At 39.7% G+C, this 25,993-nt stretch overlaps 1 protein-coding gene across 1 annotated transcript in view; it reads left to right on the top strand.

Moving 5' to 3' along the window:
• Positions 1 to 24,593, top strand: part of ADAMTS6 (ADAM metallopeptidase with thrombospondin type 1 motif 6) — a 226,177-nt gene extending 201,584 nt beyond the window's left edge. Inside the window, exons 21-24 of the mRNA XM_054578414.1 lie at positions 4,338 to 4,542; positions 12,639 to 12,815; positions 15,259 to 15,415; positions 24,484 to 24,593. Of these exons, the coding sequence (XP_054434389.1) occupies positions 4,338 to 4,542; positions 12,639 to 12,815; positions 15,259 to 15,415; positions 24,484 to 24,593 (649 nt within the window). The remainder of the gene's footprint in view (positions 1 to 4,337; positions 4,543 to 12,638; positions 12,816 to 15,258; positions 15,416 to 24,483) is intronic.
• Positions 24,594 to 25,993: the final 1,400 nt, after the last annotated feature.

Below are 25,993 nucleotides of genomic sequence, written 5' to 3'. Positions count from 1 at the left end.
ATATTGAATATTATTCCTGTATGAAATTTTGGTTTTTAAATTGTGAAAATCAGAAAGGTGAAAACAGTAGCAGTGCTATACATGGTGATAATACTGTGACCAAGACATATTTCAAGCAATTCCATGTGGAAGGCCCTGTGCTTTGGAAGAAATGGTTCCTTTTCTTAAGGACAATCTAATTGGGCAAATTCATATAAAAATAATTATAGTACAAGCAAAATATGTGAAGTACAATTAGAGAGTTATAAGCAAAAGTGCTAAAGGATTCTCATACTGGGGAGAGACTTTTACCCAGGGGCTGGGTTTTATTAATGGTATCTTTTATGGTATAATGTTTAACAACTATTTGAGTCATTGTGCCTCACCCATGGATGACTATAATCAGTTATGTTTAGAAAAAGATTCATCAGAGTCTTCTGTAAAACCCCAAACTTTAAGACCTGGGAAGAGTCATCGAAAACATTTTACAGATGAGAGTATGCTGATCTCCAGTGATGTTTTTCCCATTATAGCAGACATTACTAACATTGTAAGTTACAAATCAAACATCTAGTGACACTTTAATACTTCTAATTTTGTTTTATCCACACATCCCCAATTGGCACAATTTCAGAGATATTTATTGCATTGATTTGTTAACATTTAGAAAAAGTCTCGACTATGGAATGTTTAGGGCTTAGAGGCTTCTACTTAATATTAATTTCACTCTCCAATTAGCTGAGGAAAGAGCAAATTTTCTTTTCCTTTTCCTTTTCTTTACCAACTTTTTTTTTGAAAATTTTTCTAAAAGCTATTTTAAAAGATAGGAAAATTTTAGTGTCTTAGTAAGTGGTTAACAAGTTACATACTTGAATCTCTCTTTGACTTACATTGTTAATGACAAATTCTGAAGATTTGTTTTTCTTTTTCTTTTTGGTATTTATAAAAAGGGTTGATAACTAGACTCTTGACTTAGGGATAAAGACTGGGAAATCTCAACATCCATCTCAACCTTTCAATCTCTCTCTCTCTCTCTCTCTCTCTCTCTCTCTCTCTCTCTCATAATCCAAATATCTAATACCAGTTTATTTTCATGTGCTCTGTCATTTCCCTTTAAGGTAAAAAAACAAAAATAATATTCTGGTCTTATGACGAGTTCTTCCTCATCATAGTTTAGGCTGGGACAAAGGTTTTTATAGTGTCTCTCTTATTCTCTCATCTCATTAATATTACTCTTTGTCCTATTAATATACAGATACTGCAGATCACATAACAAGGCTGCACCAAGCCACTCTCACTCCAGGCACTCAAACACAAATCCCACTCATTGCTAGTGTCCAATGGATAGGAGGGCACCTGTGAGGTTGAAGGCAATTTGACCACTGGTTCTTGTGCTCAGAAAGAAACAGCCCCAGTATTGTTCAGACTGTAACAGTTCAGCAAGTGATAGTCCCAGAGAGAATTTTTTCTTCAGATTTTTTACCACTGAATCTAGTGGAGGAAAAAAAAAGAAATAGGGAGAATGTCATCAGAGGGTCAAATACATGGAGAATGACGGTGAAGGAAGCAATCTGTCTTAAACTGGACAAGGAAGTGGAGAAACAGACAATTAGGTGCAGTGGTAAAATTGCAAAACTATGTAAATAACTAGTGTGTGATTTAATCCTTTGGAGAGACATGGGAAGGGATGATTTGCTGAGCAATAAAGATGCAACAGGAACTGACTATGAAGCCTGAAATCAGTTACAGTGAGAAGGGAAATTGGGAGGGTGGTTAATACTTTTACTTTTCAACATTCCAAGTTAAATGCTAGAATGACACATCTCAGCTAAGATGGTTGGCAATAAAAGAGAGGACAAAGAATAGAAAGGCAGAAGTGGCCCTGACCTCGTGCAACAAAGACTAGCAACACCTCCTGAATCACTGCTGTTACTCTGGGCACCTGTGTTTAATTTGAGGGCCTTTATCCCTCTTACATTATGGGACCTAATGAGATCATGGCTGGAGGTGGTATGACTGAACTTTTTGTGGCTGAGTTGTACACATTTTGGTTTTATCCCCTAATCTTTGTGATGAAATCACTGTTGCAAATTGGACCAGAGTTTCACTATGGCTGGCATGCAAGTTATTATTCTCAGTACACATTTTCCTCTTTACCAAAAATGGTACTAACAACTTGGGATCATATTCATCTGTGAAAAACAAAACAGAAAGAAGATGGAAACCACTTTAAATTTTCTCTGCAAGATGACTTCGAAAAAAATGCTAATGTCAAATTTTTAAAATTCAGGATTAAATTATTATTATTTAAATCAATTCTAGGTAGAAAATTTTTATATTTTTGACAAGATGTATTTTACATTGAGAAGCTGATTAATTATGATGCTTCTAAATGCTGGTTTCTCTCTATAAGTGAAGACCATACAAACAATAATGAACAAAGGCCATTGTGGCTTATTTAACTAAATGCAGGCTCAAATTTAGGTTACTTGTACTCTGACTTCACTCAGGTACTATTTTCCACATACAAAACTGGCACAATAAGCTAAACTCCCTGAAATAGTGAGAGATTTGTTCTTAAGCTTTCAGAGTCTTCTCTCTCTCTGGGTAGTCGCCCACCCAAAAGCATGAGCATACCCATTAATGATAGTTGCATGATTTATAGTCATGGATTGGAGAAAATGTCTTGTGACCTCATGCTTGTAACCAAGAGTCTTCTATTTAGCGGTGTTAAAAATGAAATTCAGTGGAAAGAGCAATTGATGGGTGATCAGATCCTAGTTTTATTATCGCTCTTTTCATGACTTTAGAGAACAGCTTCCCTAACACTGGATTTACTTCGTTCTCCTGTAAAACAGTGTACAATGCCTGGAACACAGTAGCATTCAGTGTATATTTATTAAATTAAATGCAACAATATGTCAGCCAGGACTCTGGTTGGAAATAATACAACTTTAACTTCAGCTAGCTTCAGCACATAAGGTTTGTCAGTGTATACAAGGCGGCTGCAAGTATGGATCTAGCTTGAGGAATGGCTGGAATCAAGGATCAACACCTTTAGGACTCTAGCTCCTCTGCATTCTTTCAAATCACCTAATTCCACTTCACAGGGGATATGGCCACCAGCAGCTCTTAACTTTGTGACCAGAAAGAAAAGGGTCCCTTTTGCTCTAGTCAAGATACAAAAATTCTAAAGCCAGATTCTCATTGGTCTAATTTGGATCATGATTCACAGCCCTTGGGCCGATTACTTGTGCCTGTAAGAGTGAGTCCTGCAGAAGTATCACACACACACACGTACACACACAAATCCTGAAATTATATACATATAGTTTCATACATAAATTTTATATTTTATGTATATATAATTTCATATATATATGAAAGTTCACTGATGACTTAAGGGCAAAAGAGTGGTATACCAATAATTGTGAGATGTTCATTTTGTTAAGACATTATCGTTTCTTCCCACATTAGCTGCGTAGAAGCTGTTTTCAGGAGTAAAGGGGTCCAAACAAGGGATCTCCATGTTTTCACAGAGCTGTCTCAGGGCTCTGCTCTTGCTGCAGGTGTTCTAAGACTGTTGTGTCTTCAGGATAGGTACCCGGGCCTTTTCTACCCCTGTAAGGGCAGGGAAGGCCTTCTGTCTTCTACAGAGCCTGACATTCATTTCTGGGAACCAGAACAAATCTCTTAGTTTTAGCATAAAATCCTCAATTATGGGAGAGCTTACTCAATGTAATAATAAAAAGAGCTACTCCTGTATGTCAGAAACTCTGTTAGAAGCTCTCAGTGGTGTGCTGAAGCCAGCTAATATTGGCTCCTAAGGCCCTGTTAGTAGCACATCTCTTTTCATGTTCACTGTGTCTAGCAGGTAGCTTGGAATGGTCATAGTGAGGTATTTATATCACAGGAATTGGCAAACTCAACAAATCAGGACTCCCTCCTTCCCACGAATAGACAGTCATTAAACATTTACCAGCATGTAACTGGCAGCTTCATATATTACCTTACTTAATCCTCATGACAATCTCATAATTGTATTGTTATCCTCACTTTAGAAGTTAATAAGAAAGGAGAAAAGTGAAAGAGGTTAAAAAATACAGAGTGGATTACCTGCTTGAATGTAGTTCTCTCTGCTCCAAAGCTCATATGCTACACTTGAGGAGGCAACTGACAGGGAGTTATCTTTTCCTTAGCAGTTCTTCCATTCGTCATTTGTCACATCAACAACACTGAAATGTCAGCTCTTGCAGGAAAAGGATGTAGTCCATTGAAAAAAATGCTTTTACTCAGCTGAAAATCTCTGACTGCACTGAGAAAATGTTTTTCTGTGTTCCTTCCACTTCTTGCCACAGGTGGTTCATTGGGGATTGGTTGGAATGCAGCAAGACCTGTGACGGTGGAATGCGTACGAGGGCGGTGCTCTGCATCAGGAAGATTGGGCCTTCTGAGGAGGAGACACTGGATTACAGTGGCTGTTTAACACACCGGCCTGTTGAAAAAGAGACCTGCAACAACCAGTCCTGTCCACCTCAATGGGTGGCTTTGGATTGGTCAGAAGTAAGGAAATCTGAGGCTGTGTATTGTGAGATGTCTTAACTGTTAACACCAAAGCATTTAACATTAAGGACACCTGAGCACGTGAGCATCTTAGAACATAAACAGTGCACTTGGCCGTGTTATATTTTATTGCTCCTTGTCAGGAAGTAAGGAGGTTATATTTTATTGAGGCTTGTTAGGAAGTAAGGAGTTTTTTTGAGGGGAGGGGTCAAGGAAATCAATGAAAAACTAGTCTGATTCAAAGTAAGCCTAAAGTGAATTTGAAAAAGTATTATAGTGAGTACTCCTGCAAGTGGTTTTTCTACTCTACTATTCTTGAGCAACCTCACAGTCTCAGAATCAGTGACATATTATATCTTTTTTTCCTAAGTAATGTCCCAGCCTAACTACATAACTCAGATATGTAGTCTATTTATGATCACTTGTTATATATCTATACATATTTTAATAGCTTCTTTTGAATCAGGTGAAGAAACATGGCGCTAAGGTTGTTACATACCAAATAGTCAAATTTAGATTTTGTCATTACCTCCATTTAATTGAGCAGTGAGGAAGACCTGACTAAGGTACGTTTTTCCTGGCATACATGTGTATTAAAGAGTCCAATAGAATGCAGAGGTCTCAGAAAAATGGTCTCATGAAAAAATGAGGGAAGAGGTAGAATTAATTCTTAATTCCTCATTCTGTACAGCACAAGCACATATACACGCTGTACCATTTTCTCTATTTCCCAAAGGAGAGCTGAGTCCTTCTGCAGCAGTGGTTCATGGTGAGAAGGATGGTTATAGGGCTAAAGGTCATTCCTCTAGTTGGCAAAACAGGATGCAGTTCCTGCTGAAAACACTGAGGTACTTGCTTTAGGTGTTTCCTGTAGACCTCATAAGTTTGTCAAAAAATAAACAAAAAAACAAATTAAACATTGTTCTTTAGAAGCCTCTGAATGTAACTTTCTCCCTGTGAATCTTACTGCTTGAGTGGCCCTTATTTTGCTGGAGGCATGGGGCTCAGATGGACTGTGTTTAAGGTGGCACGTGGAAATGTAGATTTTGACCAGTTGTGGTTATCCATGGAATCTTTGGCAGGAATTGGGAGTGTTCTCCCAAGTTTCCTGGCCATAGCTCAGCTTTAGTAATTACATTCTGCCCACCTAACTTTTTATTTGTATTTCAATCAAATATAGAGATATTCTTGGTATTTTTCACTCAGTGGTTATGAAAAAAACAGTATAAATTCTTCTGTTCCCTAACAGTGGGTGGGTTAACTCCTACATTCATTTGAAAGATAACATCCATTGATGAAAAATAGACATTCTGCAGAGTGTTACACATTAGTACTTCAATTCAGTACCCAAGATCCATATAGAGGTCCATAAATAGTCTTTGATTAGTGATGACAATTTTTTCTTTGGTGAATTGGCTGCAATAGTTTTAGGGTTTCAGGTAAAGTCCGTAAATACGACTGAGTCTTAGTAAACACACTGGTATAGACACTATGAAGAATACAATGAGTTTATTAGGTTGGGAAAAGAGGAAACATCTATTAACAACAATAATATTGACAAATAATATAAGACAGTATTTAATAAAAAGGTAGATTGTATGGCATAACTGTAAGTGACATAGAAATTCAGAGATGAGAAGTTCAGGATAGCCTGGGGGTAGGATCAGAAGGCTTTTGAGTTGATGGGAATGAGCTGAATGTTGAGAGAGTACAGGATTTGAAGCAGGGAAGAGAACAGGGGAACTGGAGAAGGTATTTCTGGGAAGAGAAACAACCGAACAGAAACACATAGGGTTGGAGAAAAGAGTTTTTTGTTTTCAAGAATAAATGGACAATAAGATTGAATAAAGTTGTGCCAGGTAACAAAAAGGCTCGACTACAAAGCTCTATCCCACATCATTTTTCTACAAAAAGTGGAGAAAAATAGACAAGGTCATAAGCAAAAACTAGAAAAAAATTCTACCAACCACGAAAACACCAAAACCTCTTCATGCACAGACTCATTTCACATCGGTCTCTTGACCTACATATTTCTGTGTCATTATATTTTTATTTTGATATAAAACAACCAAATATAATCACCTTGAGGAATAGCTTATGAGTATTACTCAATGTTTTCATTCCAAATACCATATTACAGTTTCCTTCCTAATTCAACCTCATAGTGGCTGTAGTTACCCTACTTTTAGAATTTTGATTGTTATCTGTCCAGTCTTAGAAGTTCCTTGCTCAGGCAGCTCTGAGAGGCTCTTAGGTGTCCTGGGAGCTGCCTGAGGAAATATGTGTAAGCTTAGGGGGCTTTTAATCACATTTCTGCCATCTTCTTTAAGATAGCTGAGTCAAAGCTTAGGGGAAAGTTGTGCAGAGGACTTCAAGTGAACGTGTTGGGACAATCACCTCAAAAAAAGAATTGGTGGCCGCTGATGTCCCTCCACAGACAATGCAGGAAAATGAGTCTAGGGTAAGCATTGCTCAAGCAGTGCTGCCCTTCCACTTCAAGGATTCCCGCTGGACACTCTCAGTACCATCAACTTCATCCTCTATTCAGGAGGAAGGATAATTTTCCCCCATTCAGTCTCTCCTGTTTATTTTCCACAAGAGGGGTGCACTCTCTTGCTTCTATTTCCTTACATTACCAGGAAGCCCACCTCTTCCCTACATGGGTTAAAAGCAAGTGAAAGTAAATTGCATAAAGTGAAATAAATGTCTGAGTAGCTCTGGAGAACAAAGCAAGAACAAGGAGCCTGTTCTTCCCAGAGGAATGGAACACCTCCCACTAATGAAAAAAGGAGGCCCCAGCAGGCAGAAGAGCGGGGCAGTGTTCAATCCCTTTTAGCTAACTTTTGCAAATATTTCTCACAATATTCCTCTGACGCGCCCTTGAAAACTTCCCTCCTCTTTCTGCCCTCTCCCCATTATCAGCTGTTTGAGCTCCGCTAATCACCAGGGTGAGGTTCAACTGGTGAAAACATGTTGCAGCAAAAAGAATGTACCCTTTGACCTTTTTCTATTCATTGCCGGCTGCTCTAATATAAAATTTCCATTGTTGCAAGGCCAGGAACCGTTTTTCGTTTTCTCCATCAGTGAAACCCACCCGGTGCTTATGGCAAAGGAAAAAAAAAAGCCAAATTACCTCGGTGGAAAATGGCTCTTCAGCAGCCTTTTGTGAAACTAATGAAGCCATGGCTTTCCTATTTCCTACCACCTCGCCTCGGTCCTGGGGTCACCCGCGCTATATGTGGACTTAAATGGTTTTCTGTTCTTGCCCTCTCCTGGCATGTAGCTCTTAAGAGCAATGCTACGTGCTGTGTGTGGATGGTCTCCAGCCATCCCGAACCTGTCTTTTGATGTATCAGGATAGTTTCTTCTGACTCCCACAGAGTACCCATTGAAAATGGTCTGGCTTTTGTACTTATTTTTGGATAAATGATGACTGGCCTCACAATCAGTTGACTTTCTAGGACAGACTTTTAGGGAGTGTTACTTAAGAAGGATGGGGGGCGGAATCTACCCTCCAGGGACAGTGCTTTGTTTTGCAGGCAACCTGTGATGCCACCTTGTTTACTCCCAGGCTCTACCCTGGTATGTAGCTAAGTAAACGAAACCCCCCTCTCCAGAGAGAACTAAGTCTAACCTCAAAACATTCACATTTCTGTCCTTTATAAGTGATAGCCAAATTGTTTTTCCTGGTGTGGTTTCAAATACTTTTTGTTTCTGAAAAATACGTTTTTGCTTCTTAATCACAGAACATGAAATGAAAACATAAATGCATCTCTCACAAAAATCACTTCCTATGTCCTACTGAGATGAAAACAAAAACAAATGGTCTGGGTAGATTTTAAACAATTGTAATTTTCTCATTATGTGAATAAAAGAGAAAAACTAGATAGGAGAAACAATTTTACTAAAGAAGGTTGTCCACTGAAATAATATCTCCACCCAGCTACCTAATGATTTATTATGAGAAGGAAGGGAATGGATGTTGATATTCATAACTATACTTTAATATAAAAAATAATTTTTGTTACTGAACTTAATATTTAATTTCTGATTATTACTAATGAGTTTTACTACACACACAAAAAGTGTGCAAAAATATACCCTTCACGTGCGTATAGGCTAAGGATCATTTATGAAGACATCTCTGAAGCGTTCCTAATTAAGTTAATGCCTGTTAATCATGGACACAGTCATGTCTACCTCTTGCTTTTCTAGGATTTCCAATTTTTTTAATAGCCAAGTAAAACTGAAGCTGTCAGATACATTAACATTAACCAGAAAGGCAAAGATGAAATGTAAGCTAAATAAAGCAGAATGAAGAAGTAAAAATAAAAACAGGCTGAGGGATGTGCCTTCTTGAACATCTGGGTCAGAAGAATTTGCAGGATAGAGTTCTATTTAGAACGAAGCTGGTCTAACTGGCATCCCTGTGCCTTTACTACTTTTTTACAAGCAATTTTTAAACATCTAATTTTATAATCATCCTTAAGAAGGACAATATTTGCAGAGACCAGAGCTGAGGTTCTGGCTACAGATATGTAATAGTTGTGGAGAGATCTGCAGAGCTCAAGGGTCGCTGTATTCATTGAATCAGAATGTGGCAGAAATGTGGTAGTTTTCAGGCATTCACTATTTTGAGAATCTAGTTGATTATCTTTCTACTTCTGTAAAATAGAGTGTCATTGGCTTCTTTAGTGGAGTTTTGGCTGTAGTATTCTAAAATAATTTCTTGCCTTGGTAGAAGGTCGTGTTGTACAATGAGCTTCGTGTAGAAAAGCACAGAAGGTTTGTGTGTTTGTACATTTATCTTCCAGAGCTTTATGCTAGTAAGAACCTGCCATCTGGATTTACCTATACCTCTCAGTGCATCAGTTTCCCACCTCTAAAGTGGATGGTAAATAGTACTTCATGAAGTTTCTCTGAGGATTAGGTGGATTATGACATGGCAAGGACTTAGAACACCACCTGACACAATAAATATGAGTTGCTTTCTCTTTTCATTCCTCTCTCCATTATCACCAATCAATTTGTTTTGTTTTGTCTTTGGTTCCCTTGGTACTTCTCAGACACAAATGAATGAGCTATCTGTCCTTGCACTGTCTGCCTCCCCTAGGTGTAAGCAGGACGTTGGTATAGGCTCTTAGAAAAGATTGCTGCAGTCTTTAAATAATAGCAGTAGCTCTTGCTACTGGAAAAAGATATTAGAATAAACAAGGGACATATGTCCCAGGCTTCACTATATGTATGCATGCGTTTAAAATGTGAAAGGAGAAGGGTGTGGTGCAACTACATTTATCAATAAATGTTCGCAATGTAGAAAACTAATCATAGCCTCAAAGTACTGAAACTGAATATCCAATACATTCTGTGCATTTCCATCTCTATCCTTAAAGTCTGAAGTGCCCTCTATCTTCTTGTATTTATCTTAGTTTATTTTTTACAGTAATTAATACTTATATGTTTTCATGACTTTGTTTCTGCCAATGCTAAGAGCCAAAGTATGGATTGCAAGCTTAGAGTTTAGTTCCAGCTGTACCACTTGCTACCTGTTTAACCTTGATTAAGTTGCTTAAGCTTTCTTCATCTGTAAAAAGTCTCAAAATTTGTATAAAAATAATGTATTTGAAAGTATTTTGTAAGCTGTGAAACTCTAATGGAACGTGAGCTAGTAGGATTGTTGTTATCACTAGTAATATGAAGCATTAAGAAAGTGACAGAAATCCTCTAAGGCTTTGCTTTCTAACATCGGTGGATGGTGGGGGATACTTGGTGTGAAACCAAGAGAACTAAACACAAGTGGGACAAGCTCAAGAGACCTGAACCAGGGCTTTATCCATTCTACAGAATGCATGATTGCAAGATATGTTTGCATGTCATAGTTTCTTGAAATATAAAGTGATAGGATTGTTGTGAAGATTGTGAGACTATCTATAAAGTACATAGTGTAATGCCTAATATCCAGGAAATGCTCAGTGGGAGTCAGCATTAGGTCTGCCATTTCACACTTATATGAGTTTCTACCAATTACTTATTCTAAGATTTTTTTTTCGTTTTTAAAACAGAATAGTAATTGTCTCACAAAATTTTTGTGAGGATTGTGTAAATTATAGCACTTAACACATGGTGTACACAGTGTTTATTAAACAGTAGCTGCTATTATTATCATCGTTAGCAATAGTTGTAGTAGTCTTAGCAGCAGCAGCATTAGCTCCATGCTGGGGACTGGCCTAGCATTTCGCATGGAGACATGAATCTGAAGAAATAAGCAGAAAATTCCTATCAGGATATAGTAAGCATATTTAAAAAGTTGAGTTTTTATCCGGAAGACAATAGTGAGCCATTGAAGGATTTTTTTTTTCCATAATAAGAGAATATAATTGGATGTGTGCTTCAGAGAGTGGATTGGAGTGAAGCAAGAGCAAGAAACAGGAGACCTACCAGAAAGCCGCTCCAATATTACAATGATTACAGATGGCAATGATGCTGTCTGTAGTAAGGTTGGTGGCAATGGGACAAAGAAATCAATAGACATGAGAGAGATTTAGGAATCGAATTAATGGAACCCAGTGATTGACTGTGTGGGTAGAATGAGGCAGCAGCTGGAAATAAGGATGTTGATTTGGCTGTGACAAGAACAACAGGGGTCGGGAATTTCTCTCTTGATCTCTCAGTCCCTAACTCTGCTGGAACCTTATTGGAAAAAACTGAATGTTATCCTCCTTCAAAATGTATCCTAAGGACAATTTTTCCTAAGTTGGAGGAATTGTATTGTTATTACAGTCATTGTGGTGAAGAGTGTTCATGGGATCCTTGATTTTTACCTGAAAAAAATTTTAGTATTTTTCTTTCTATGGCATGTACCAGGCTCAAGGATTGCCTGCACACAGGCACTCAGAGGTGTGTAGTGTTCATTCAGATGTCCTTTCCCATGACTAGTACATCTTGGTTTACCTGATGGTAAATCAGAGCCATCGTCTTTCCAGATAAAGGACAGTATATATTTGTTGAGTGCACACTCAAAGCCTGGACCCTGGGATCAGGGTGGGGTATAAAGATAAAGCAGAAATAAATCATTTTAATGAGCTTATAATCTGGTAGTGGTAAAAAGATAGGTAAATACGTAATTATCAAAAAGGCAGATAGTGATTAGGGGCATAGAATTTATATACTCTACATCCTCTTTTTTGGTATTTAAACTTGTACTCACATGTCTCTCTCCTACATAAAACTATGAGCCTCTAGAGGTATAAAGACGGTCTTTCATTTGTATTCCCCTTTCCCCCAGTCCATTCTTATAGGAGATGTGAAAATGTTTTTTTAAAAAATAAATAAATAAAAGATATAGAAAGAGGGCTTCAAAATGTTGTAGGTAAGGTTCTCACTTGACTGAGAGAAAGTACAGGTTTTAAGGAAGGGTTCAGAGGTATGGGGAGACAGCTGGAGGACTTCAGTCAGCCGCTATGTTAATTAACCTGGAAGAAATGTGGATAGTACCCTTCGTGACATAGGAAGAGGCACCTCTACCTTAGTACGAATGGACTTATCCAAGTAAAGAACAGTAGAGTTCATTATGTTTAACCGGCGGACAGGGAGAAGTCCAGAGATGTTCTGTGCAACTAACCATCACCTGCAACCATGTATTCATAGCCACCACACTGTGAGAATACGCATAAATCAGCCTCTATCTTGCTTCACAAAGACAAGTTCTTATGGTCTAGTAATAACAAGAATTTTCTTCAGAAGACTACACCCAGAAAGTAGGAAACCAACGATTCCACATTCCAAAAAATAGCAAAATCTTATCACAGCTGAATGTGGCCCAGGAGAGGGGGGAATTGAGGAATAAACCTACCCTCAATAAATGAAGAAAATAAGTTAGCCAAGAAAAGCAAACTTTGGGTTTAGCTCTTAAAGATCTTAGAGGAAAAGATAAAAGTGCTTCTGCTTAAATACTTAAGGGAGTTTCACATCTGAAAGACTTTGCCTAGAATTTAGTGAGTATGTATCCTGTATACCCTAACACCTATTTACTCCAAGAACACTTTCTTCGAATTTTCTTTATCACTGTTATTCATTAGTATTTGTTTTCTTTCCAGTGCACTCCTAAATGTGGTTCAGGATTCAAGCATCGGATTGTTCTGTGCAAGAGCAGTGACCTTTCTAAAACATTCCCAGCTGCACAGTGTCCGGAGGAGAGCAAACCCCCCACCCGCATCCGCTGCAGTTTGCGCAGCTGCCCCCCGCCCCGCTGGGTGACAGGAGACTGGGGCCAGGTACGGCAGTCTCCCTGTGGGCTCCTCTAAGTGGCACCTTAAGACACTTAGGTTCCTGACTGGCTCATTGTAAGGGCTCAGGAGATGACCAACAGTACACAAAAATCTAGGTGTAAGGTATGAGTGTGGAACAGTGCACAAATAGCAGCAGCCACGCACAGACACACTTAGCTATATTCTTCCACACCTCTGCGCTCCTCTCCCTTCTACCTACCCCTAGGAGCCTGGCATTTTAACTTAAAATTAAAAGCAAAATAATCTAGATGGCTCAAGATTTGAACAAGCTAACAAAACTTTGAATTCTAGTCCCAACTCTCTCAACTAAGGCAAGAACAAAACATTTAACACCAGTGTCTTAGTTTTCCTACTTGAAAAATAACTCCTCTTAACCTCACAGAAAAGATAAGGGGGTATTGATTGACAGTCTCTGAAATATCATTAATATTTATTCTTCAATGGATTTTTCTGTTGGAGATTATGAATTGGGAAAAAGTATAGTAAGACTTTTGGTATGTGTTTTTACATTAGACTCATTTCCAGTTTATGTCCCAATTCCTTTTTTTCCCTTTCTCACTCACTTTTAAATTGTGGTATCTTGCTGAAGGCACCTTGAACCCTTTAAAAGCAAATTGGTATTTTTGGATAGAAGGAAAATTAAGTATTGTTTTTTTTTTTGTTTTTTGTTTGTTTTGTTTTGTTTTTTTTGCATGTCAAAAAGAGAATCTATTAGGTCATGTTAAAAAATAACACATTTCATAGAAACAGTTCTCAAAATTCTGGCCAAAATTTAATACTGCTAGAGTATAGTGGTATCTATTGACCTCTTTTGTCACATTTGGGAGCAGGGAAAGATTTTCAGTCTCCGTTAAGGCAAATAAATATACTTGCTCAGCCCTATGGAGACAAAAGAAGTATGATCATAAAATAATTAACATTTGTATAGCGAACAGTAAATAATTTGGTATAATACTGTTTAATTTACAGAGTGGTCTATGGGATACACATCAACATTGTATGCAATTAACTGTTTCACTGTAGAAGTGTGACAGTATCATATATATGATTGATATACTATTAAAGAATCAGTACAAACATGCTTTCATAATTTTTATTTAAACCAGGTAGTAATTTCTTTTTTTATACATTCTTCATTGCAGTGCAGTGTTAAGTCTCATTGAAAGTTCTTATGTGTTCTCCCTGGCTGGTATGGCTAAGTAGATTGAGCACCAGCCTGCAAACCTAAGGGTCACCGTTTCAATTCCCAGTCAGGGCACAAACCACTAGATCCATCTTTCACACATTGTGATGTTTCTCTTTCTCCCTCCATTCTCATTTATCTAAATATAGATAAATACAATCTTAAAAAGAAAGTTTTTGCATGTTAGTGATTTTATCAAATTTACAATGATCAATTTCAGTTTATTATTTTAAATGTCATCAAATCCTTTTCTTCTCATGTATATTTTCAGTTCAGTTTCTTAAAATTGAAATTAACCAGTGAAAAAGTAAAGATGCTTTAGTACATTTTTATAGTGCATGTATGTTACTCTGTATTTAGAAACTTAAATTTGTCTACGAATATCCTTGCAAGTCCCGTGCTTTGAGAGTTTTTGCAAACAAAGTCAATGGGGCCTCAGTTTGTTTACCTTATAAACATCACCGTGGCCTATCTTGGCACCGTTAGCTCCTCATCCCTTTGATCTCAAATCTCACAGGCTTTCTGGTATTCTGGGTGGCAGGTCCAAAGAATAGACCCAGCTTCATTCTTCAGCCTAGACAATGCATCAGTCCCAGCTGAAACTAAGCCACTCAAAGAATGACTTCAATTCTGAAATAACTAAATCCCTGAATAGATGAAAAAGGAGAGGGAGACATGCAAATTGGCTAATATCAGACCACTTCTCAGGTTTGTGTGGCTCATAGTACCTTAGAAAACTTGAGGTACATATTTAAACTCTTTTTATGAAAATACTGGCCATATCACCAGGCCCCTCAGCAGTCACTGAACTAATGTTTTGATGAGGTTCAGAGCAACAGTAGACCATCAGGTTGTTTGCCCACAAGCCTATAATAAGCAGTGAGCAATAGTGAGGTCTCAGTCCTGGATTCTCTAATTATTCTACTTCCTCATGAGGATTTTTTAAATTATACTCCTATTAGAGTTCACCAGTACTGCTTGAAACTGTTAGAATACTAGTCCAAGAAATCTTCATCTGATGACTTCTGGGAGCTATATGTTGCTTCCACTTTCTAGGGTGTAACCTGACCCTTGAATTTCCAAACCAATTCTAGAGTAGAATGACTTAATCACACACCTCTCCAAGGTGAACTGCACATGGGCTTTAAACACTGACATATGTCAAATTTGAAATGACGTAGTACTTTTTTACCTTCTGAAAACTGTTGAGATCAGTATTTTTTCTCTCTCTGTCTTTGGCTTTAGTGTTCTGCTCAGTGTGGCCTTGGACAGCAAATGCGGACCGTGCAATGTCTCTCCTACACTGGACAGGCATCTAGTGACTGTCCAGAAACTGTTCGGCCTCCATCGATGCAGCAGTGTGAAAGCAAATGTGACAGTACCCCCATTTCCAATGCTGAAGGTAAGTTTCCCATGGAGGAGGAGCCTGTGGTCTCCAGGAACTCACCTGTACTGGTTCCCAGGGTTTGAAGAGCCCCATCAAACCACTGTTTGTATAGAGCACTTATGAAAGCTGTGTATGTACTGGGTATGTGATCAGAAAATCTGAGATTTTTTTCTGACTCTTCCACGAACTGTATGACCTTAAGTCACTTAACCTTTCTGGGGGTGAGTTTACTAATCTATACAATGAGAGATTGGAGTGGATGATCTCTAAGGTCACATCTACTCATATGTGGAATGTGGAATGAACAAAATAAACTAACAAAATAGAAACAGACTCATAGAAAAAAGATTGACAGCTGTCAGAGGGAAGGATGGGCTAGGTGAAAAAGGTAAAGGGATTAAGCAAAAAGAAAAAAACCTCACGCACACAAACAACTGCATGGTGATTACCAGAGGGGAAGGGAATGGGGGGTGGACGAGGTACAGGGGGGACAAGTGATGATGGAATGAGACTTGGCTTGCGGTGGTGATCACACAGTACAATATACAGATGATATATTTATAATAGAATTGTACACATGAAACCTATATGATTTTTGTCAACCAATGTCATCCCAATAAATTCAATTTAAAAAAATAAGTAAATAGCCCTCATTGATATGGCGCAGTTGGTTGGGCATCATCCTACAAAGTGGCAGAGAGAAAGTCACCAGTTCAATTCCTGATCAGAGCACATGCCTGGGCTGTGGGTTCGTCCCCAGCTGAGGCATGTACGAGAGGCAACCAATCGACGTGTCTCTCTCACATTGATGTTTCTCTCCCTATCTTTCTTCCTCCCTTCTCTTCTTGCTAAAAAAAAGTAAAATCTTTAAAATAAATAAAAATGAAATACCATTTTTCAGTGGGGTCTCTATGGATGATATGGACCACTGCCAGAACCTTGGGAATTGTTTAAATTGTAATACCAAAGTTCAGAAAGTGATTCTTCTCCTAACATTGTATTATGAAAATAATAAGTTTCAGATATACAGCAAAGTTTAAAGAATTTTACAATGAACACCCACATCTCTCTTCTAGTGTTAACATTTTACTTGACTTGCTTTATCACATGTATATCTATCTGTCCATTCCTCAGGGTAATGGTTGTTAAATAATATGCTCCATTTGTTCAACCATTAATTCATTTACTCATGAAACATACCTAATGTGACAAGGAGTATGACAAAGTCCCTGTTCTCATATAGAGCACAGTTCTGTAAGGGTGGCAACATGCAAACAAATAATCGTCACAATTGGGCAGCAATGTAATAGGGGTGGAAAGAAGCTACAAGAGTCCACAGAGGGTGGGGTAATCAGTAGCAGCATCATGGCGAAGGCAAGGTCGAGTGGGTCTGTTGGGTGGGTCACAGTTTGCCAAGAAGACATTGAGGTGCTGGGCATTCCTGGCAGAGGGCAAGAGTGTACAGGCACGGTGGTATGGAGGCTGTTTGGCAAGGCGGCCGTAGGTTGGCAGGTGAGCAGGCCATGGAAATGAAGCTATAAAGAGAGAGGGGAGGACTTGGTTTGGGAGAGTCCTGTATGCAGTGGAAGAAAGTTGGGACTCTATCTATGAGTTCTAGGAGCCAAGTGAAGGAAATAGGGGAGCGACATGCTTAGGGCGGCAGGAGTGTTAGAGGGCAGAGGGAGGGTAGCCGGGTGGGAGAAGAGTTAGAAAGGCGTTCTGAGAATACAGGCTAGAGACGATAAAGTCTTGAACTAAGGCAGATACAGTAGGGATCAGAAGGAGGGTAACAAATTGAAAAACAGGAAAATAAAATGGAAAGGGAAAAAAAAGAACCTGACGTACGATTAGACATGGGGATGAAAGATACGGAGGTATTCAGTATGCCTCCCAAGTTTCAAATATAATCACTAATCACGATAAATAATTTAGGCCTCTATAGGGTACTTAAGCACACTAGTCCCCCAAACCATAATAAAATAATAGAATTTGAATACAATTTTTAAAATAAAAATAAATAATGTAGAGAGATTGAAGAAACATAAGAGAAAAAAATCAGAAGTGGAGTGTCACAAAATTAAAAGTAAGTAGTGGGAAGGGAATAGGAAGAGGAAGCAGGAAGATAAAATCTGCCATGTTCCATGTCTGCTTTTGTTTTTATTTCTGAAAGGCTGCAGTTAAGAGTTACAGCATTATAAACTTGATCTTGACAGACTGCCCCCAATGAGGGTGACGCTGCATTGCTACCGAGAGTGAATTACAGACACGCTGGGCGTCACTGCATTTGAAATACTACTCAGAGTCATTTTTTAAAGTGCATCTGGCATCTGGGTCTTGCCTACTCAAACTCACCTGAAATTCTATCCCAAATGCCATTTTATTCATCTTTATGCAGTTTCAAGTTCCCTTGCAGTTTATATGATGAGTCTTTTCAGCTTCTCAGCAGCACAAGGCACTCTGTCATCTAGTATTTATTGCTGCCAGGTAATGATTCATAGTGCGCTGTGAGCTGGTAACCAACCTAGGAAAGGTGCGGTTAGTGTACATCGGTTTACCAGCCCAGCTGTCTAACTGTGCCTTTGGTGGGTCTCAGTCTCCCTCAAGTAAATGACTCTAAGAAGGCCTGGGAAGCTCCAGACATCTCATAAAATCCCTAGAACAGAACAGCTACTGAGTTTTGGTTTTTAAATGGCATACAATGTGTTAAAATCAGTGAAAAGAATAGTGAAGGCTCAGGCTTTGATTTCAAGGAGGTGAGGAAGACCCTTTATTTTTTTTCTTTGCCATTTTAAAGAGCTTATATCGCCCTTGGCATTCGGTTCACATTCGTGGCCGTCTGGTTTAGAGGCAGCTCTGGGTTTGTGTTGGGCTCGTGTCACTTCGAGGTTAAATATAGTTGGCACCTAGGGAATGAGACCAGGTAAGAAGCAGCCGAGAAAGCACAGGGAGAAAGGAGAGGCTCAGTCCATGGTCGGATGAAAGCAGAATCAAGCTCCATGGTTGGTACCACTTTGCTTTGAGGATAAAAAGGTAGTGTACTGTTCCCATTGCAATGAATAATATCAGATTCCCAAACAAAACTTATGTCACCTATTCCAGTCCGAATATGCACAATATCCAGAGCTCAAGCACAATTGTGTTAGGAAAAGCACGCCTAGCTCGCACCCCTGCCCGTGCCGCACACGCGCGCACACAGCCTTCGCAGTCCCCCTGCTCACCAGGCTCTGCGTCTCCGCGGGCAAATTGACAGAGGCACTGCTGGCTGAACTTTTGTGATCCAGAAGATAGACCCTTAGGTGCGTAAGGCACGACTCTGCACTCACTGCGCCCTTCCTCTGAATGTCACAAAGAGCCCACCGGCACAGAGGGCATGCACCCTCCAAAGAAAGATACTGACTGGTCCAGCTGGGTCATGGAAGGCTCTGTCCCTGTGTATCCCAACTCATTTCAAGGATACAATTGAGGCAGGCTTTGCGGGGCTTGATGAATTAAATGTAAGAGCTCTGCACTTTGGGAGTTGCTCTTGTACCCCTTGGACTGAGCCAAGGCATCAACGTCACAATGAATCTGAATCCAGCTTCAGCCTGAATTCATAAGCCTCTGTTCAGTACGAGTATTCTGAAACCATTTCTTTTAGGTCCGGGTTTTGAAAGATTAATGTAAAGCACCTGGGGAAAAAACCCATTGGAACATCAATGATAAGTAGAGTCATGTGTTGCCTGTGAAACAGGTTGTCTAATTTTTATCATTCAACTCTACGAAAACCCAGGTTACCAGCAAAACTCACTCCAGCAAACCTTGCAAGTTACTTAAGATTCTAAGAATGGGTCTAGCTCACATCGCAGGGCCTAGCAGCTGGTTTTCAGCCCTGGATACATTCCCAAGTCTCCCCAAGAAGAATTTAGGGATACTCCTTAAATCGTCATTCCCACCACAAGCTTCTGGCCTTGAGTAAAGGGAAACTTTATTTTTTGATTGGGAGAAGTATATATTTTTTAAAAAGGAAAGACTAGTTAGGTCAGCAAAATATTTCCTAGGAACCACACAGTAAGGACCTCTCACCCTTCCAAAAGCCTCACAAGAAGAAAGGTAGAAAGAGGGTCCCGTCATTATCCCCCCAGGAGAGTACTTAGCTGTACATGATGATAGAAGGGAAAATCAGCCTCCTTCATCTTAAAATCCTTGACCCTTCTGGCTCAGATTCCACCCCTAAAAAAGCAGTAGACATAGTGTATCTGTATGAAGAAAATATGATACATCAATTACAGAGAGATTATATTACAAAAGATTCTATCTAAATTAAAGGATTCCTTTTACTAGATCTCCCAGTAAAAATGTTTATTTTCAGATTATGTATTTGGGTATAAAGAGACTCTTACTTTATAGATATTTTAGATATTAGCTAGATACAATGTCAACTGAATATGATTTAGAAATTAAAGCAGAATTTTTCTGTTGTTTTGGGTTCAGTGGGAAAGTGTGGTTTAATTTATGTGAGCCTCCTCCAGAATGGTTTTATCACCAATGTAAGCTGTGTATTGGCTTAAAGGTGGGAGTAAAAAGGCTATTCCATATTTTCAGTGGGCTCTGAGGATGAGGCACACTAGCGAATGATAAATTTTATAATTAAAGCCTCTCAGCTACGCCAGCAAAATGTCAGTGAGTCATTCCAAGTCCTCAGAAAGTGACAGATGGGATGAAAATCCATATAATTTAAAACTGGTACTAATATTTTTAAATACATTTAGCTTTCTGTAAAAATGGAGACTTTAAATATCTTGGTCTGTCTAAAATCACCCTTCACTCAAGTAATTTTACAAAATTTAGGGATAAAGGATAGGTGAAGAAAACTATCCAGGCTATTCTGAATGCCTATGACCTACAACCCCCCTTTCAGAAAACATTTTCCCCTTCTCTAAGGCCGCAAAGCAAACCTCCTGATAATGGCCCAAAGGTTGACTTATTAGTGGTATCAGCCAAGAATACAGAAGTTTGATGGGCAGAAACCTTTTCTTTTTTTTCCACTTAGATGCTAAAAATGCTGCCAAAATAGAGTGGTTTTGGAGTCAGACAAACTTGGGTTCTGATCTAAATTCTTAGACCAACTAGCTGTGTGACCCAGCAGGGGTTTCGTAACCTTTCTGAGCTTCAGTTTACCATCTGTGTAAAGCTGATTGATGTTTTATAGATTTAAAAGGATTAAATAAGGCAGTGCCTGGCACATAGGAGGCATTTGGTAAATAAAACAATGTATTAAAAATGTAATATAAAAATAATTAAAAATATAATGTTATTATTACTAGATTAATCTAGATTACTAGATTAAGGAGTCAAAAGACTGAGAGAATAAAAGACCAGTTATAGTTGACCTTTGGTGAATAGATCTTCATCAGTCCAAAGACTGATTCTTCCCATTGGGCAGCCCCTAGGAAGCAAAACCAAAAAGTAGGAATGGAGTGGCCCCCGCGCACCCTCCTTTGGGGGAGCCCCTGCGCTCCATCCAGGCCGAACCTCTTTATATCACCCAGGAGTCACCATTTTAGCATCTCATCAAAGCCCAAGCTTGGATCCTCCCCATGTCTCTCCCACCCAATCTTAATCCACTTGCTCCCTGTTTACTGTCTGTCTCTTCATTTGCTCACATGCATCAAATGGGTAACCCTTCCTGGGAGCCTGTATACATTTTGATGTACATCCCAGAGAAACAATACATGATGGTTGTCTCGCAAGCAGATGTGTCAGTGGCAGTAATAACGAGAGCCAGTAAACAGAGGGCTTCCTCTGTGCTGGGTGCCCGGCACGTGCTTTAGAGGTATGACCTCGTGTAAGCCCCAGGACATCCCAGGAGCAGGCCCCCATATCACAGATGAAAAAACTGCGGCTTGGAGAGGTGAAGCAGCCTGGCCCAGGGCAGCAAACGTGGGAAGGAGGCAGTGCCAGAGTTCACCCCAGGCCCAGCTCCAGGCCCGCTGCTCCTCACCGCGGCTTGGTGCTGCTGGTGCAGGCAGGTCCTGGGACGCTCGTTCATGGTCCCTACCTCCTGCTCCCAGGGACCAGCTGACTTCTTGCTCTCAGTCAAGTTGGTCAGAATCGAGTTAGCTGGGAAGGAACTTAACAGAGGTATTGGGAAGTTCAGAGAGGGACACACTGGCAGCTGGTCCCTGGTCTGCCCCAGGCTAGACACCGCTCCTGGCTGGGAGAGCGCTCGGGCCTCAGCATGCCCAGGAGTGCGCCTCGCTCGCACCCCCTCCTAAAGAGCCAAACCTGAGGATGTACATTATTAGGGCCTGAATGGGTAGGTGGAGGAGTCACTGGAAGGAAAAACAATTTATGAATATTTTATTTTACTCTATATTTATTATGCATTATTGGATCCGATTCCAAAGTCTAAATCTTTAAGGAAAAATCTGTGACATTGCTTGTATTTTGCTCTTCTCAGAGTTTTCCTGGTCCAGCAATTCTTCCAAAAATGGAGTAATGAGTCTCCCAATAAAGTTGTATATATTCCTGGGAAATATTTTTTATTTTGTCAACAAACTGATTTGTGCCTATAGGAGAGCATTTTCTCAATAGTAATCTACTGTTACATCCTCACTGTCATCAGGTAGGAAGAGATAAAGCTAATAGTGGCCGCCCTGGCTCCACAACCGAGGAGTGTGCCTCGGTTGGCTGGAGCATCATCTCATACACCATAAGGTTATGGGTTTGATCGCCAGTCAAGGCACATGCCTTGGTTGCAGGTTCAACCACCAGTCAGGGTGCATACTGGAGGCAACCCATTGATGTTTCTCTTTCTCTCTCTCACACTCTTTCTCTCTCTCTCTCTCTCTCTCTCCCTCCCCCCCTTCTCACTCTCCCTTCCTCTCCAAAAATCAATAAATATATCCTAGTGTGAAGATAAGAAAAAAACAACTAATAGTGGTCATAATAATACTAATTCAATATTCTACCCTTATCGAGGACTTTCTGTGCACGAGGTGATAGCATAGGATATACATGTTACATATGAGGTGGGAACGCTCATCATCCCCTTTTACTGACAAGGAAACTTAGGCACAGAGAGGTTAATCGGTTTGTGTAGTCATAAAGTTAGTAAATGATAAAGCTAGGACTAAACCCAGGCAATCTGGCTTCTAATTTTATTTCCTTGTACTATTAAAACAAGCAGTGCTCCTCTATCTGATTATCAGCTAAATCATTTTTATATTCTGGCAAAGAAGGCCAAGGCTAAAGCGTGTTCTGTGTTGCAAGCCGCCCCACGAAGCCCTGTTGCAGTCTGTGCACGGTAGCGTCCATGGTAGGCTGCCCGTACGGAGGGCGACTTGGAACGAAAGACGAGTAAAATTGTGCCGGCTCCTCTTGTCGTTTACGCTCAGCTCTTCTCACCATTTTAATAACCACGTTACTTTGGCAATATATCCCTCTTGATTACACTGATAAAACTTTTTTCCCCCACAAAAATATTCTAACTTAGTCTAAACATTTTTGGAGTTACTTTTGACTGGTCATGACAGAGAGGAAAAGAAAAAAGAAACAGGTGACCTCCCAATTAAAATATGTGGAGATCTTTTCACCTCAAATTCAAACTCAAGAGACAAAATATTTACTGATTTCTTTAGTGCGAAGGAGAGTTTTTATGTCTCTCCTATGTGCTTTCAGCCAAAACTTAACTTTATTGAGAATGGTATTGTGGAAAGGTTCTATTCAAATTTCTAACTTCTATTCTCTCTGTAAAACAAATCTTGAGTAAGAGAGTTCAATGGTAGCAGAGCTTATACTTCCAGAGGGTTGGGGGTTATAGTTCAAAGTTTTAGGTCTATCACTGAAAGAGCCTTGAAAGTGAGATCAGTACGATTGTTACCTGACTTCAGAAATAAGAACTGTAAATTTTCCTATGCCTTTGCATTTAATTTCCCAGGCTTATCACATGGCTTATGTACCATGTACATGAGTTCTTTGAACTTTAGGGAATTTCTGAAGCCAGGAAAAAACAAGCAAACAACAACAACCAGAGCACTGCTCTGTTCTGCTAAACTTCACCCAGTGTTCTGCCTGATTCTAATTACCTTCAACAATTTACCCAGGATGCTTCAGTATAACCACCTGGAAAAATGAGGGTGGAACTTTGATTCTGGGAGGCATATGGAAATTTAATTACTAGGTTTACAAAGTATTTTAAAATCCCCAGATAAAAGTGACCAGAGGACTGGAGAAGAATATCATTACTAGCAGTAGTGGGGTCCTATGGGGGCGGTGGGGTCGCTGAGAATCAAAGGCCCGTGTCTCTCTCTCTCCGGCCGTCGGCCCCATCTTCCACAACCAGCCTCAAGGGGAGATGGAGAAAGAATCATTTATCCACCTTCTGGCTGCAAGAAGAGCAGGCTTCAACTGTGGCAATTCTAGCACCGAGGAGAAAATACACATAGGAAAAAAGAAGGCCATGTCTCACTTCCAAATTAAAAAAAGACATTTCTACATGTTTCCATAACCCACAGACTGCTGCCATTTGAGGCCAACCCCTCAGAGTTTCCCTCTTTGTCTAGTGTAGTTGCTGAATCTAGGCCACTGTCAGCAATCCTTTCATTCACCCAAGCCCATCCCCACGCCTTGCAGATGCAGAGATTCTCTTGAGACATGTGTACTTTGGTATCAAACAATGCAACTCATGTTTGATTTTGGATAACCTTGCACTGCTGAATAAAATAACCCTTGAGAAAGAAGCAATAAAAGTGCTGTAAGAAAAATGACTCATGTTTCGAAGCTGTCTAAAGTGATCACTTATCCAAACAAATGGTAATTCTTTCAAGACATAGTGGGCATGCACCATACTTATAAAAGTCTGGGAGGAAAGCCTTGCAATCTTTTTTTTTTTAATTTGTGTTAAAATGTATCAAAAGAATGTTTCTGGTAGGCTGTCCCAGACAGGGTATGCTTAAAAATAAAAACAAAAACCACATGGATGTGAAAGCCAAGGTGGATAGGCTCAAGGGGAGGTCCTTGCCGAACATCCGGGCTCATGGGCTTGTTTATGTACTTGTTTATGTGCCTCTAATTGTCTTCCATTTTCTGCCCCCATTTGTTAGAGTGCAAAGATGTGAACAAAGTGGCTTACTGCCCGCTGGTGCTGAAGTTCGAGTTCTGCAATCGAGCATACTTCAGACAGATGTGTTGTAAGACCTGCCAAGGACACTGACCCACGGAAAGCCAGAGAGAAGGCCTTGTCATTTCGTCGTGGAAATGTGTCCATCAAAGGGAGCCACCCAGAGGAAGAGGATTGATGTCCTTGCAAATACATTACCCTGTGGAAAACGTAACCACTGGTCAGCCCTAGCTGACAGGATTTCAATATTATTTTAACTTCTGTGAAGTAGGATTTATTGATCGAAAGTGCTGGACACAGTTTCAGGAGGGAATGCCAGATTGGAGAGATCCAAACAACACAGGGAGACTTGCTTACTGTGGAACGTTTGTGTTCTTTCGAGTAAATCCAATAGCCTGTTTACCTCCTTGGACCATTAAGATAATTTTTATTATAGACTTAGCAATGACACTGAATCCATTTATATTTAAAACTGTTTAAAAATGTAGCTGTTATGATTTGGTCAACTATGGAAGTAAAGAAGATTCAGAAATCTTAAATCATAGCTTAAAATATTTACTATACTTTATCTCACTACCACAGCGCCACAATTTAAATTCTAAAATGGGCTTTGAACGGTCATTGAAGGAGCAATTATAAATCAAAAGTCATGAAAGTTTGTATGATTTTTCTTCCTTCTCCTTAATTTCCTTAGGAATAATCCCCCTGTTCTGAACACTGCTGTGAGCCATATATAAACTATATTAAATTGAACAACAGTGAAGGACTTAGTTGAAAGCAGTGCATCAGTTACTGCAGCTGTGCAGGTCTGTAAATTCAGTGCTAAAAGACTGTGGCCAACCTGCCATTGTGCAAGCGAAGCTGAGATTTCCATTAAAACTTTAAGAGGAAAAACATTTCAATGTCATGCAGAAGCCAGACCAGGGGTATGGTAGAGTCTCAAGTACCAGGCCCTTTGCTGCCATCACACAGGATGCCTCAGCTCTTAATCTGAGTCACTCGGACTCACTTGTGTTTACATCCTCACCAGCCACAGAGCGGCCTCTGCCCCGCTGGACTGCTGCACGCATGTTAGGCTTACTGAGACGATACCATGCAAAAGATAGACGGGCTCAGTAACAACCAGGCAGACCCTTCTGCTGACAATTACGATGGGTTCCAGATGTCTCTTCTATGGCAGAAGGGCATTTATTTATATGGGAGCAAGTGTGTGTGTGTGCGGGCGCTTTTGAGTGTATGGGTAGATGAGTGTACTTGCACATAAATGTGCTATTTCTGTGAGGTTTAAAGTAGGCAAGGGATAACAACCAAAGAAGAAAACTTGTGAAGACTAGAGATCATAAAGCATAATTTTAAGTCACTCAACCAAGTATTTTATATTTTTTATGGATACTCCGAACAGCAATTAAATGTGAAACCCAGTCTCTTGAGCAAGTCAAATTCTAGAATCAAATCGACCTAATTTAAATTGACTAGCTCATAGAGTCCCTATC

Source organism: Pteronotus mesoamericanus, unplaced genomic scaffold (genome assembly GCF_021234165.1).
Source record: "Pteronotus mesoamericanus isolate MK-2021 breed Mesoamerican mustached bat unplaced genomic scaffold, CSHL_Meso_final contig_50, whole genome shotgun sequence".
NCBI lineage: Eukaryota > Metazoa > Chordata > Mammalia > Chiroptera > Mormoopidae > Pteronotus > Pteronotus mesoamericanus.
The sequence above is the reverse complement of the archived record's forward strand: the minus strand, read 5'-3'. Positions and strand labels throughout refer to the sequence as shown.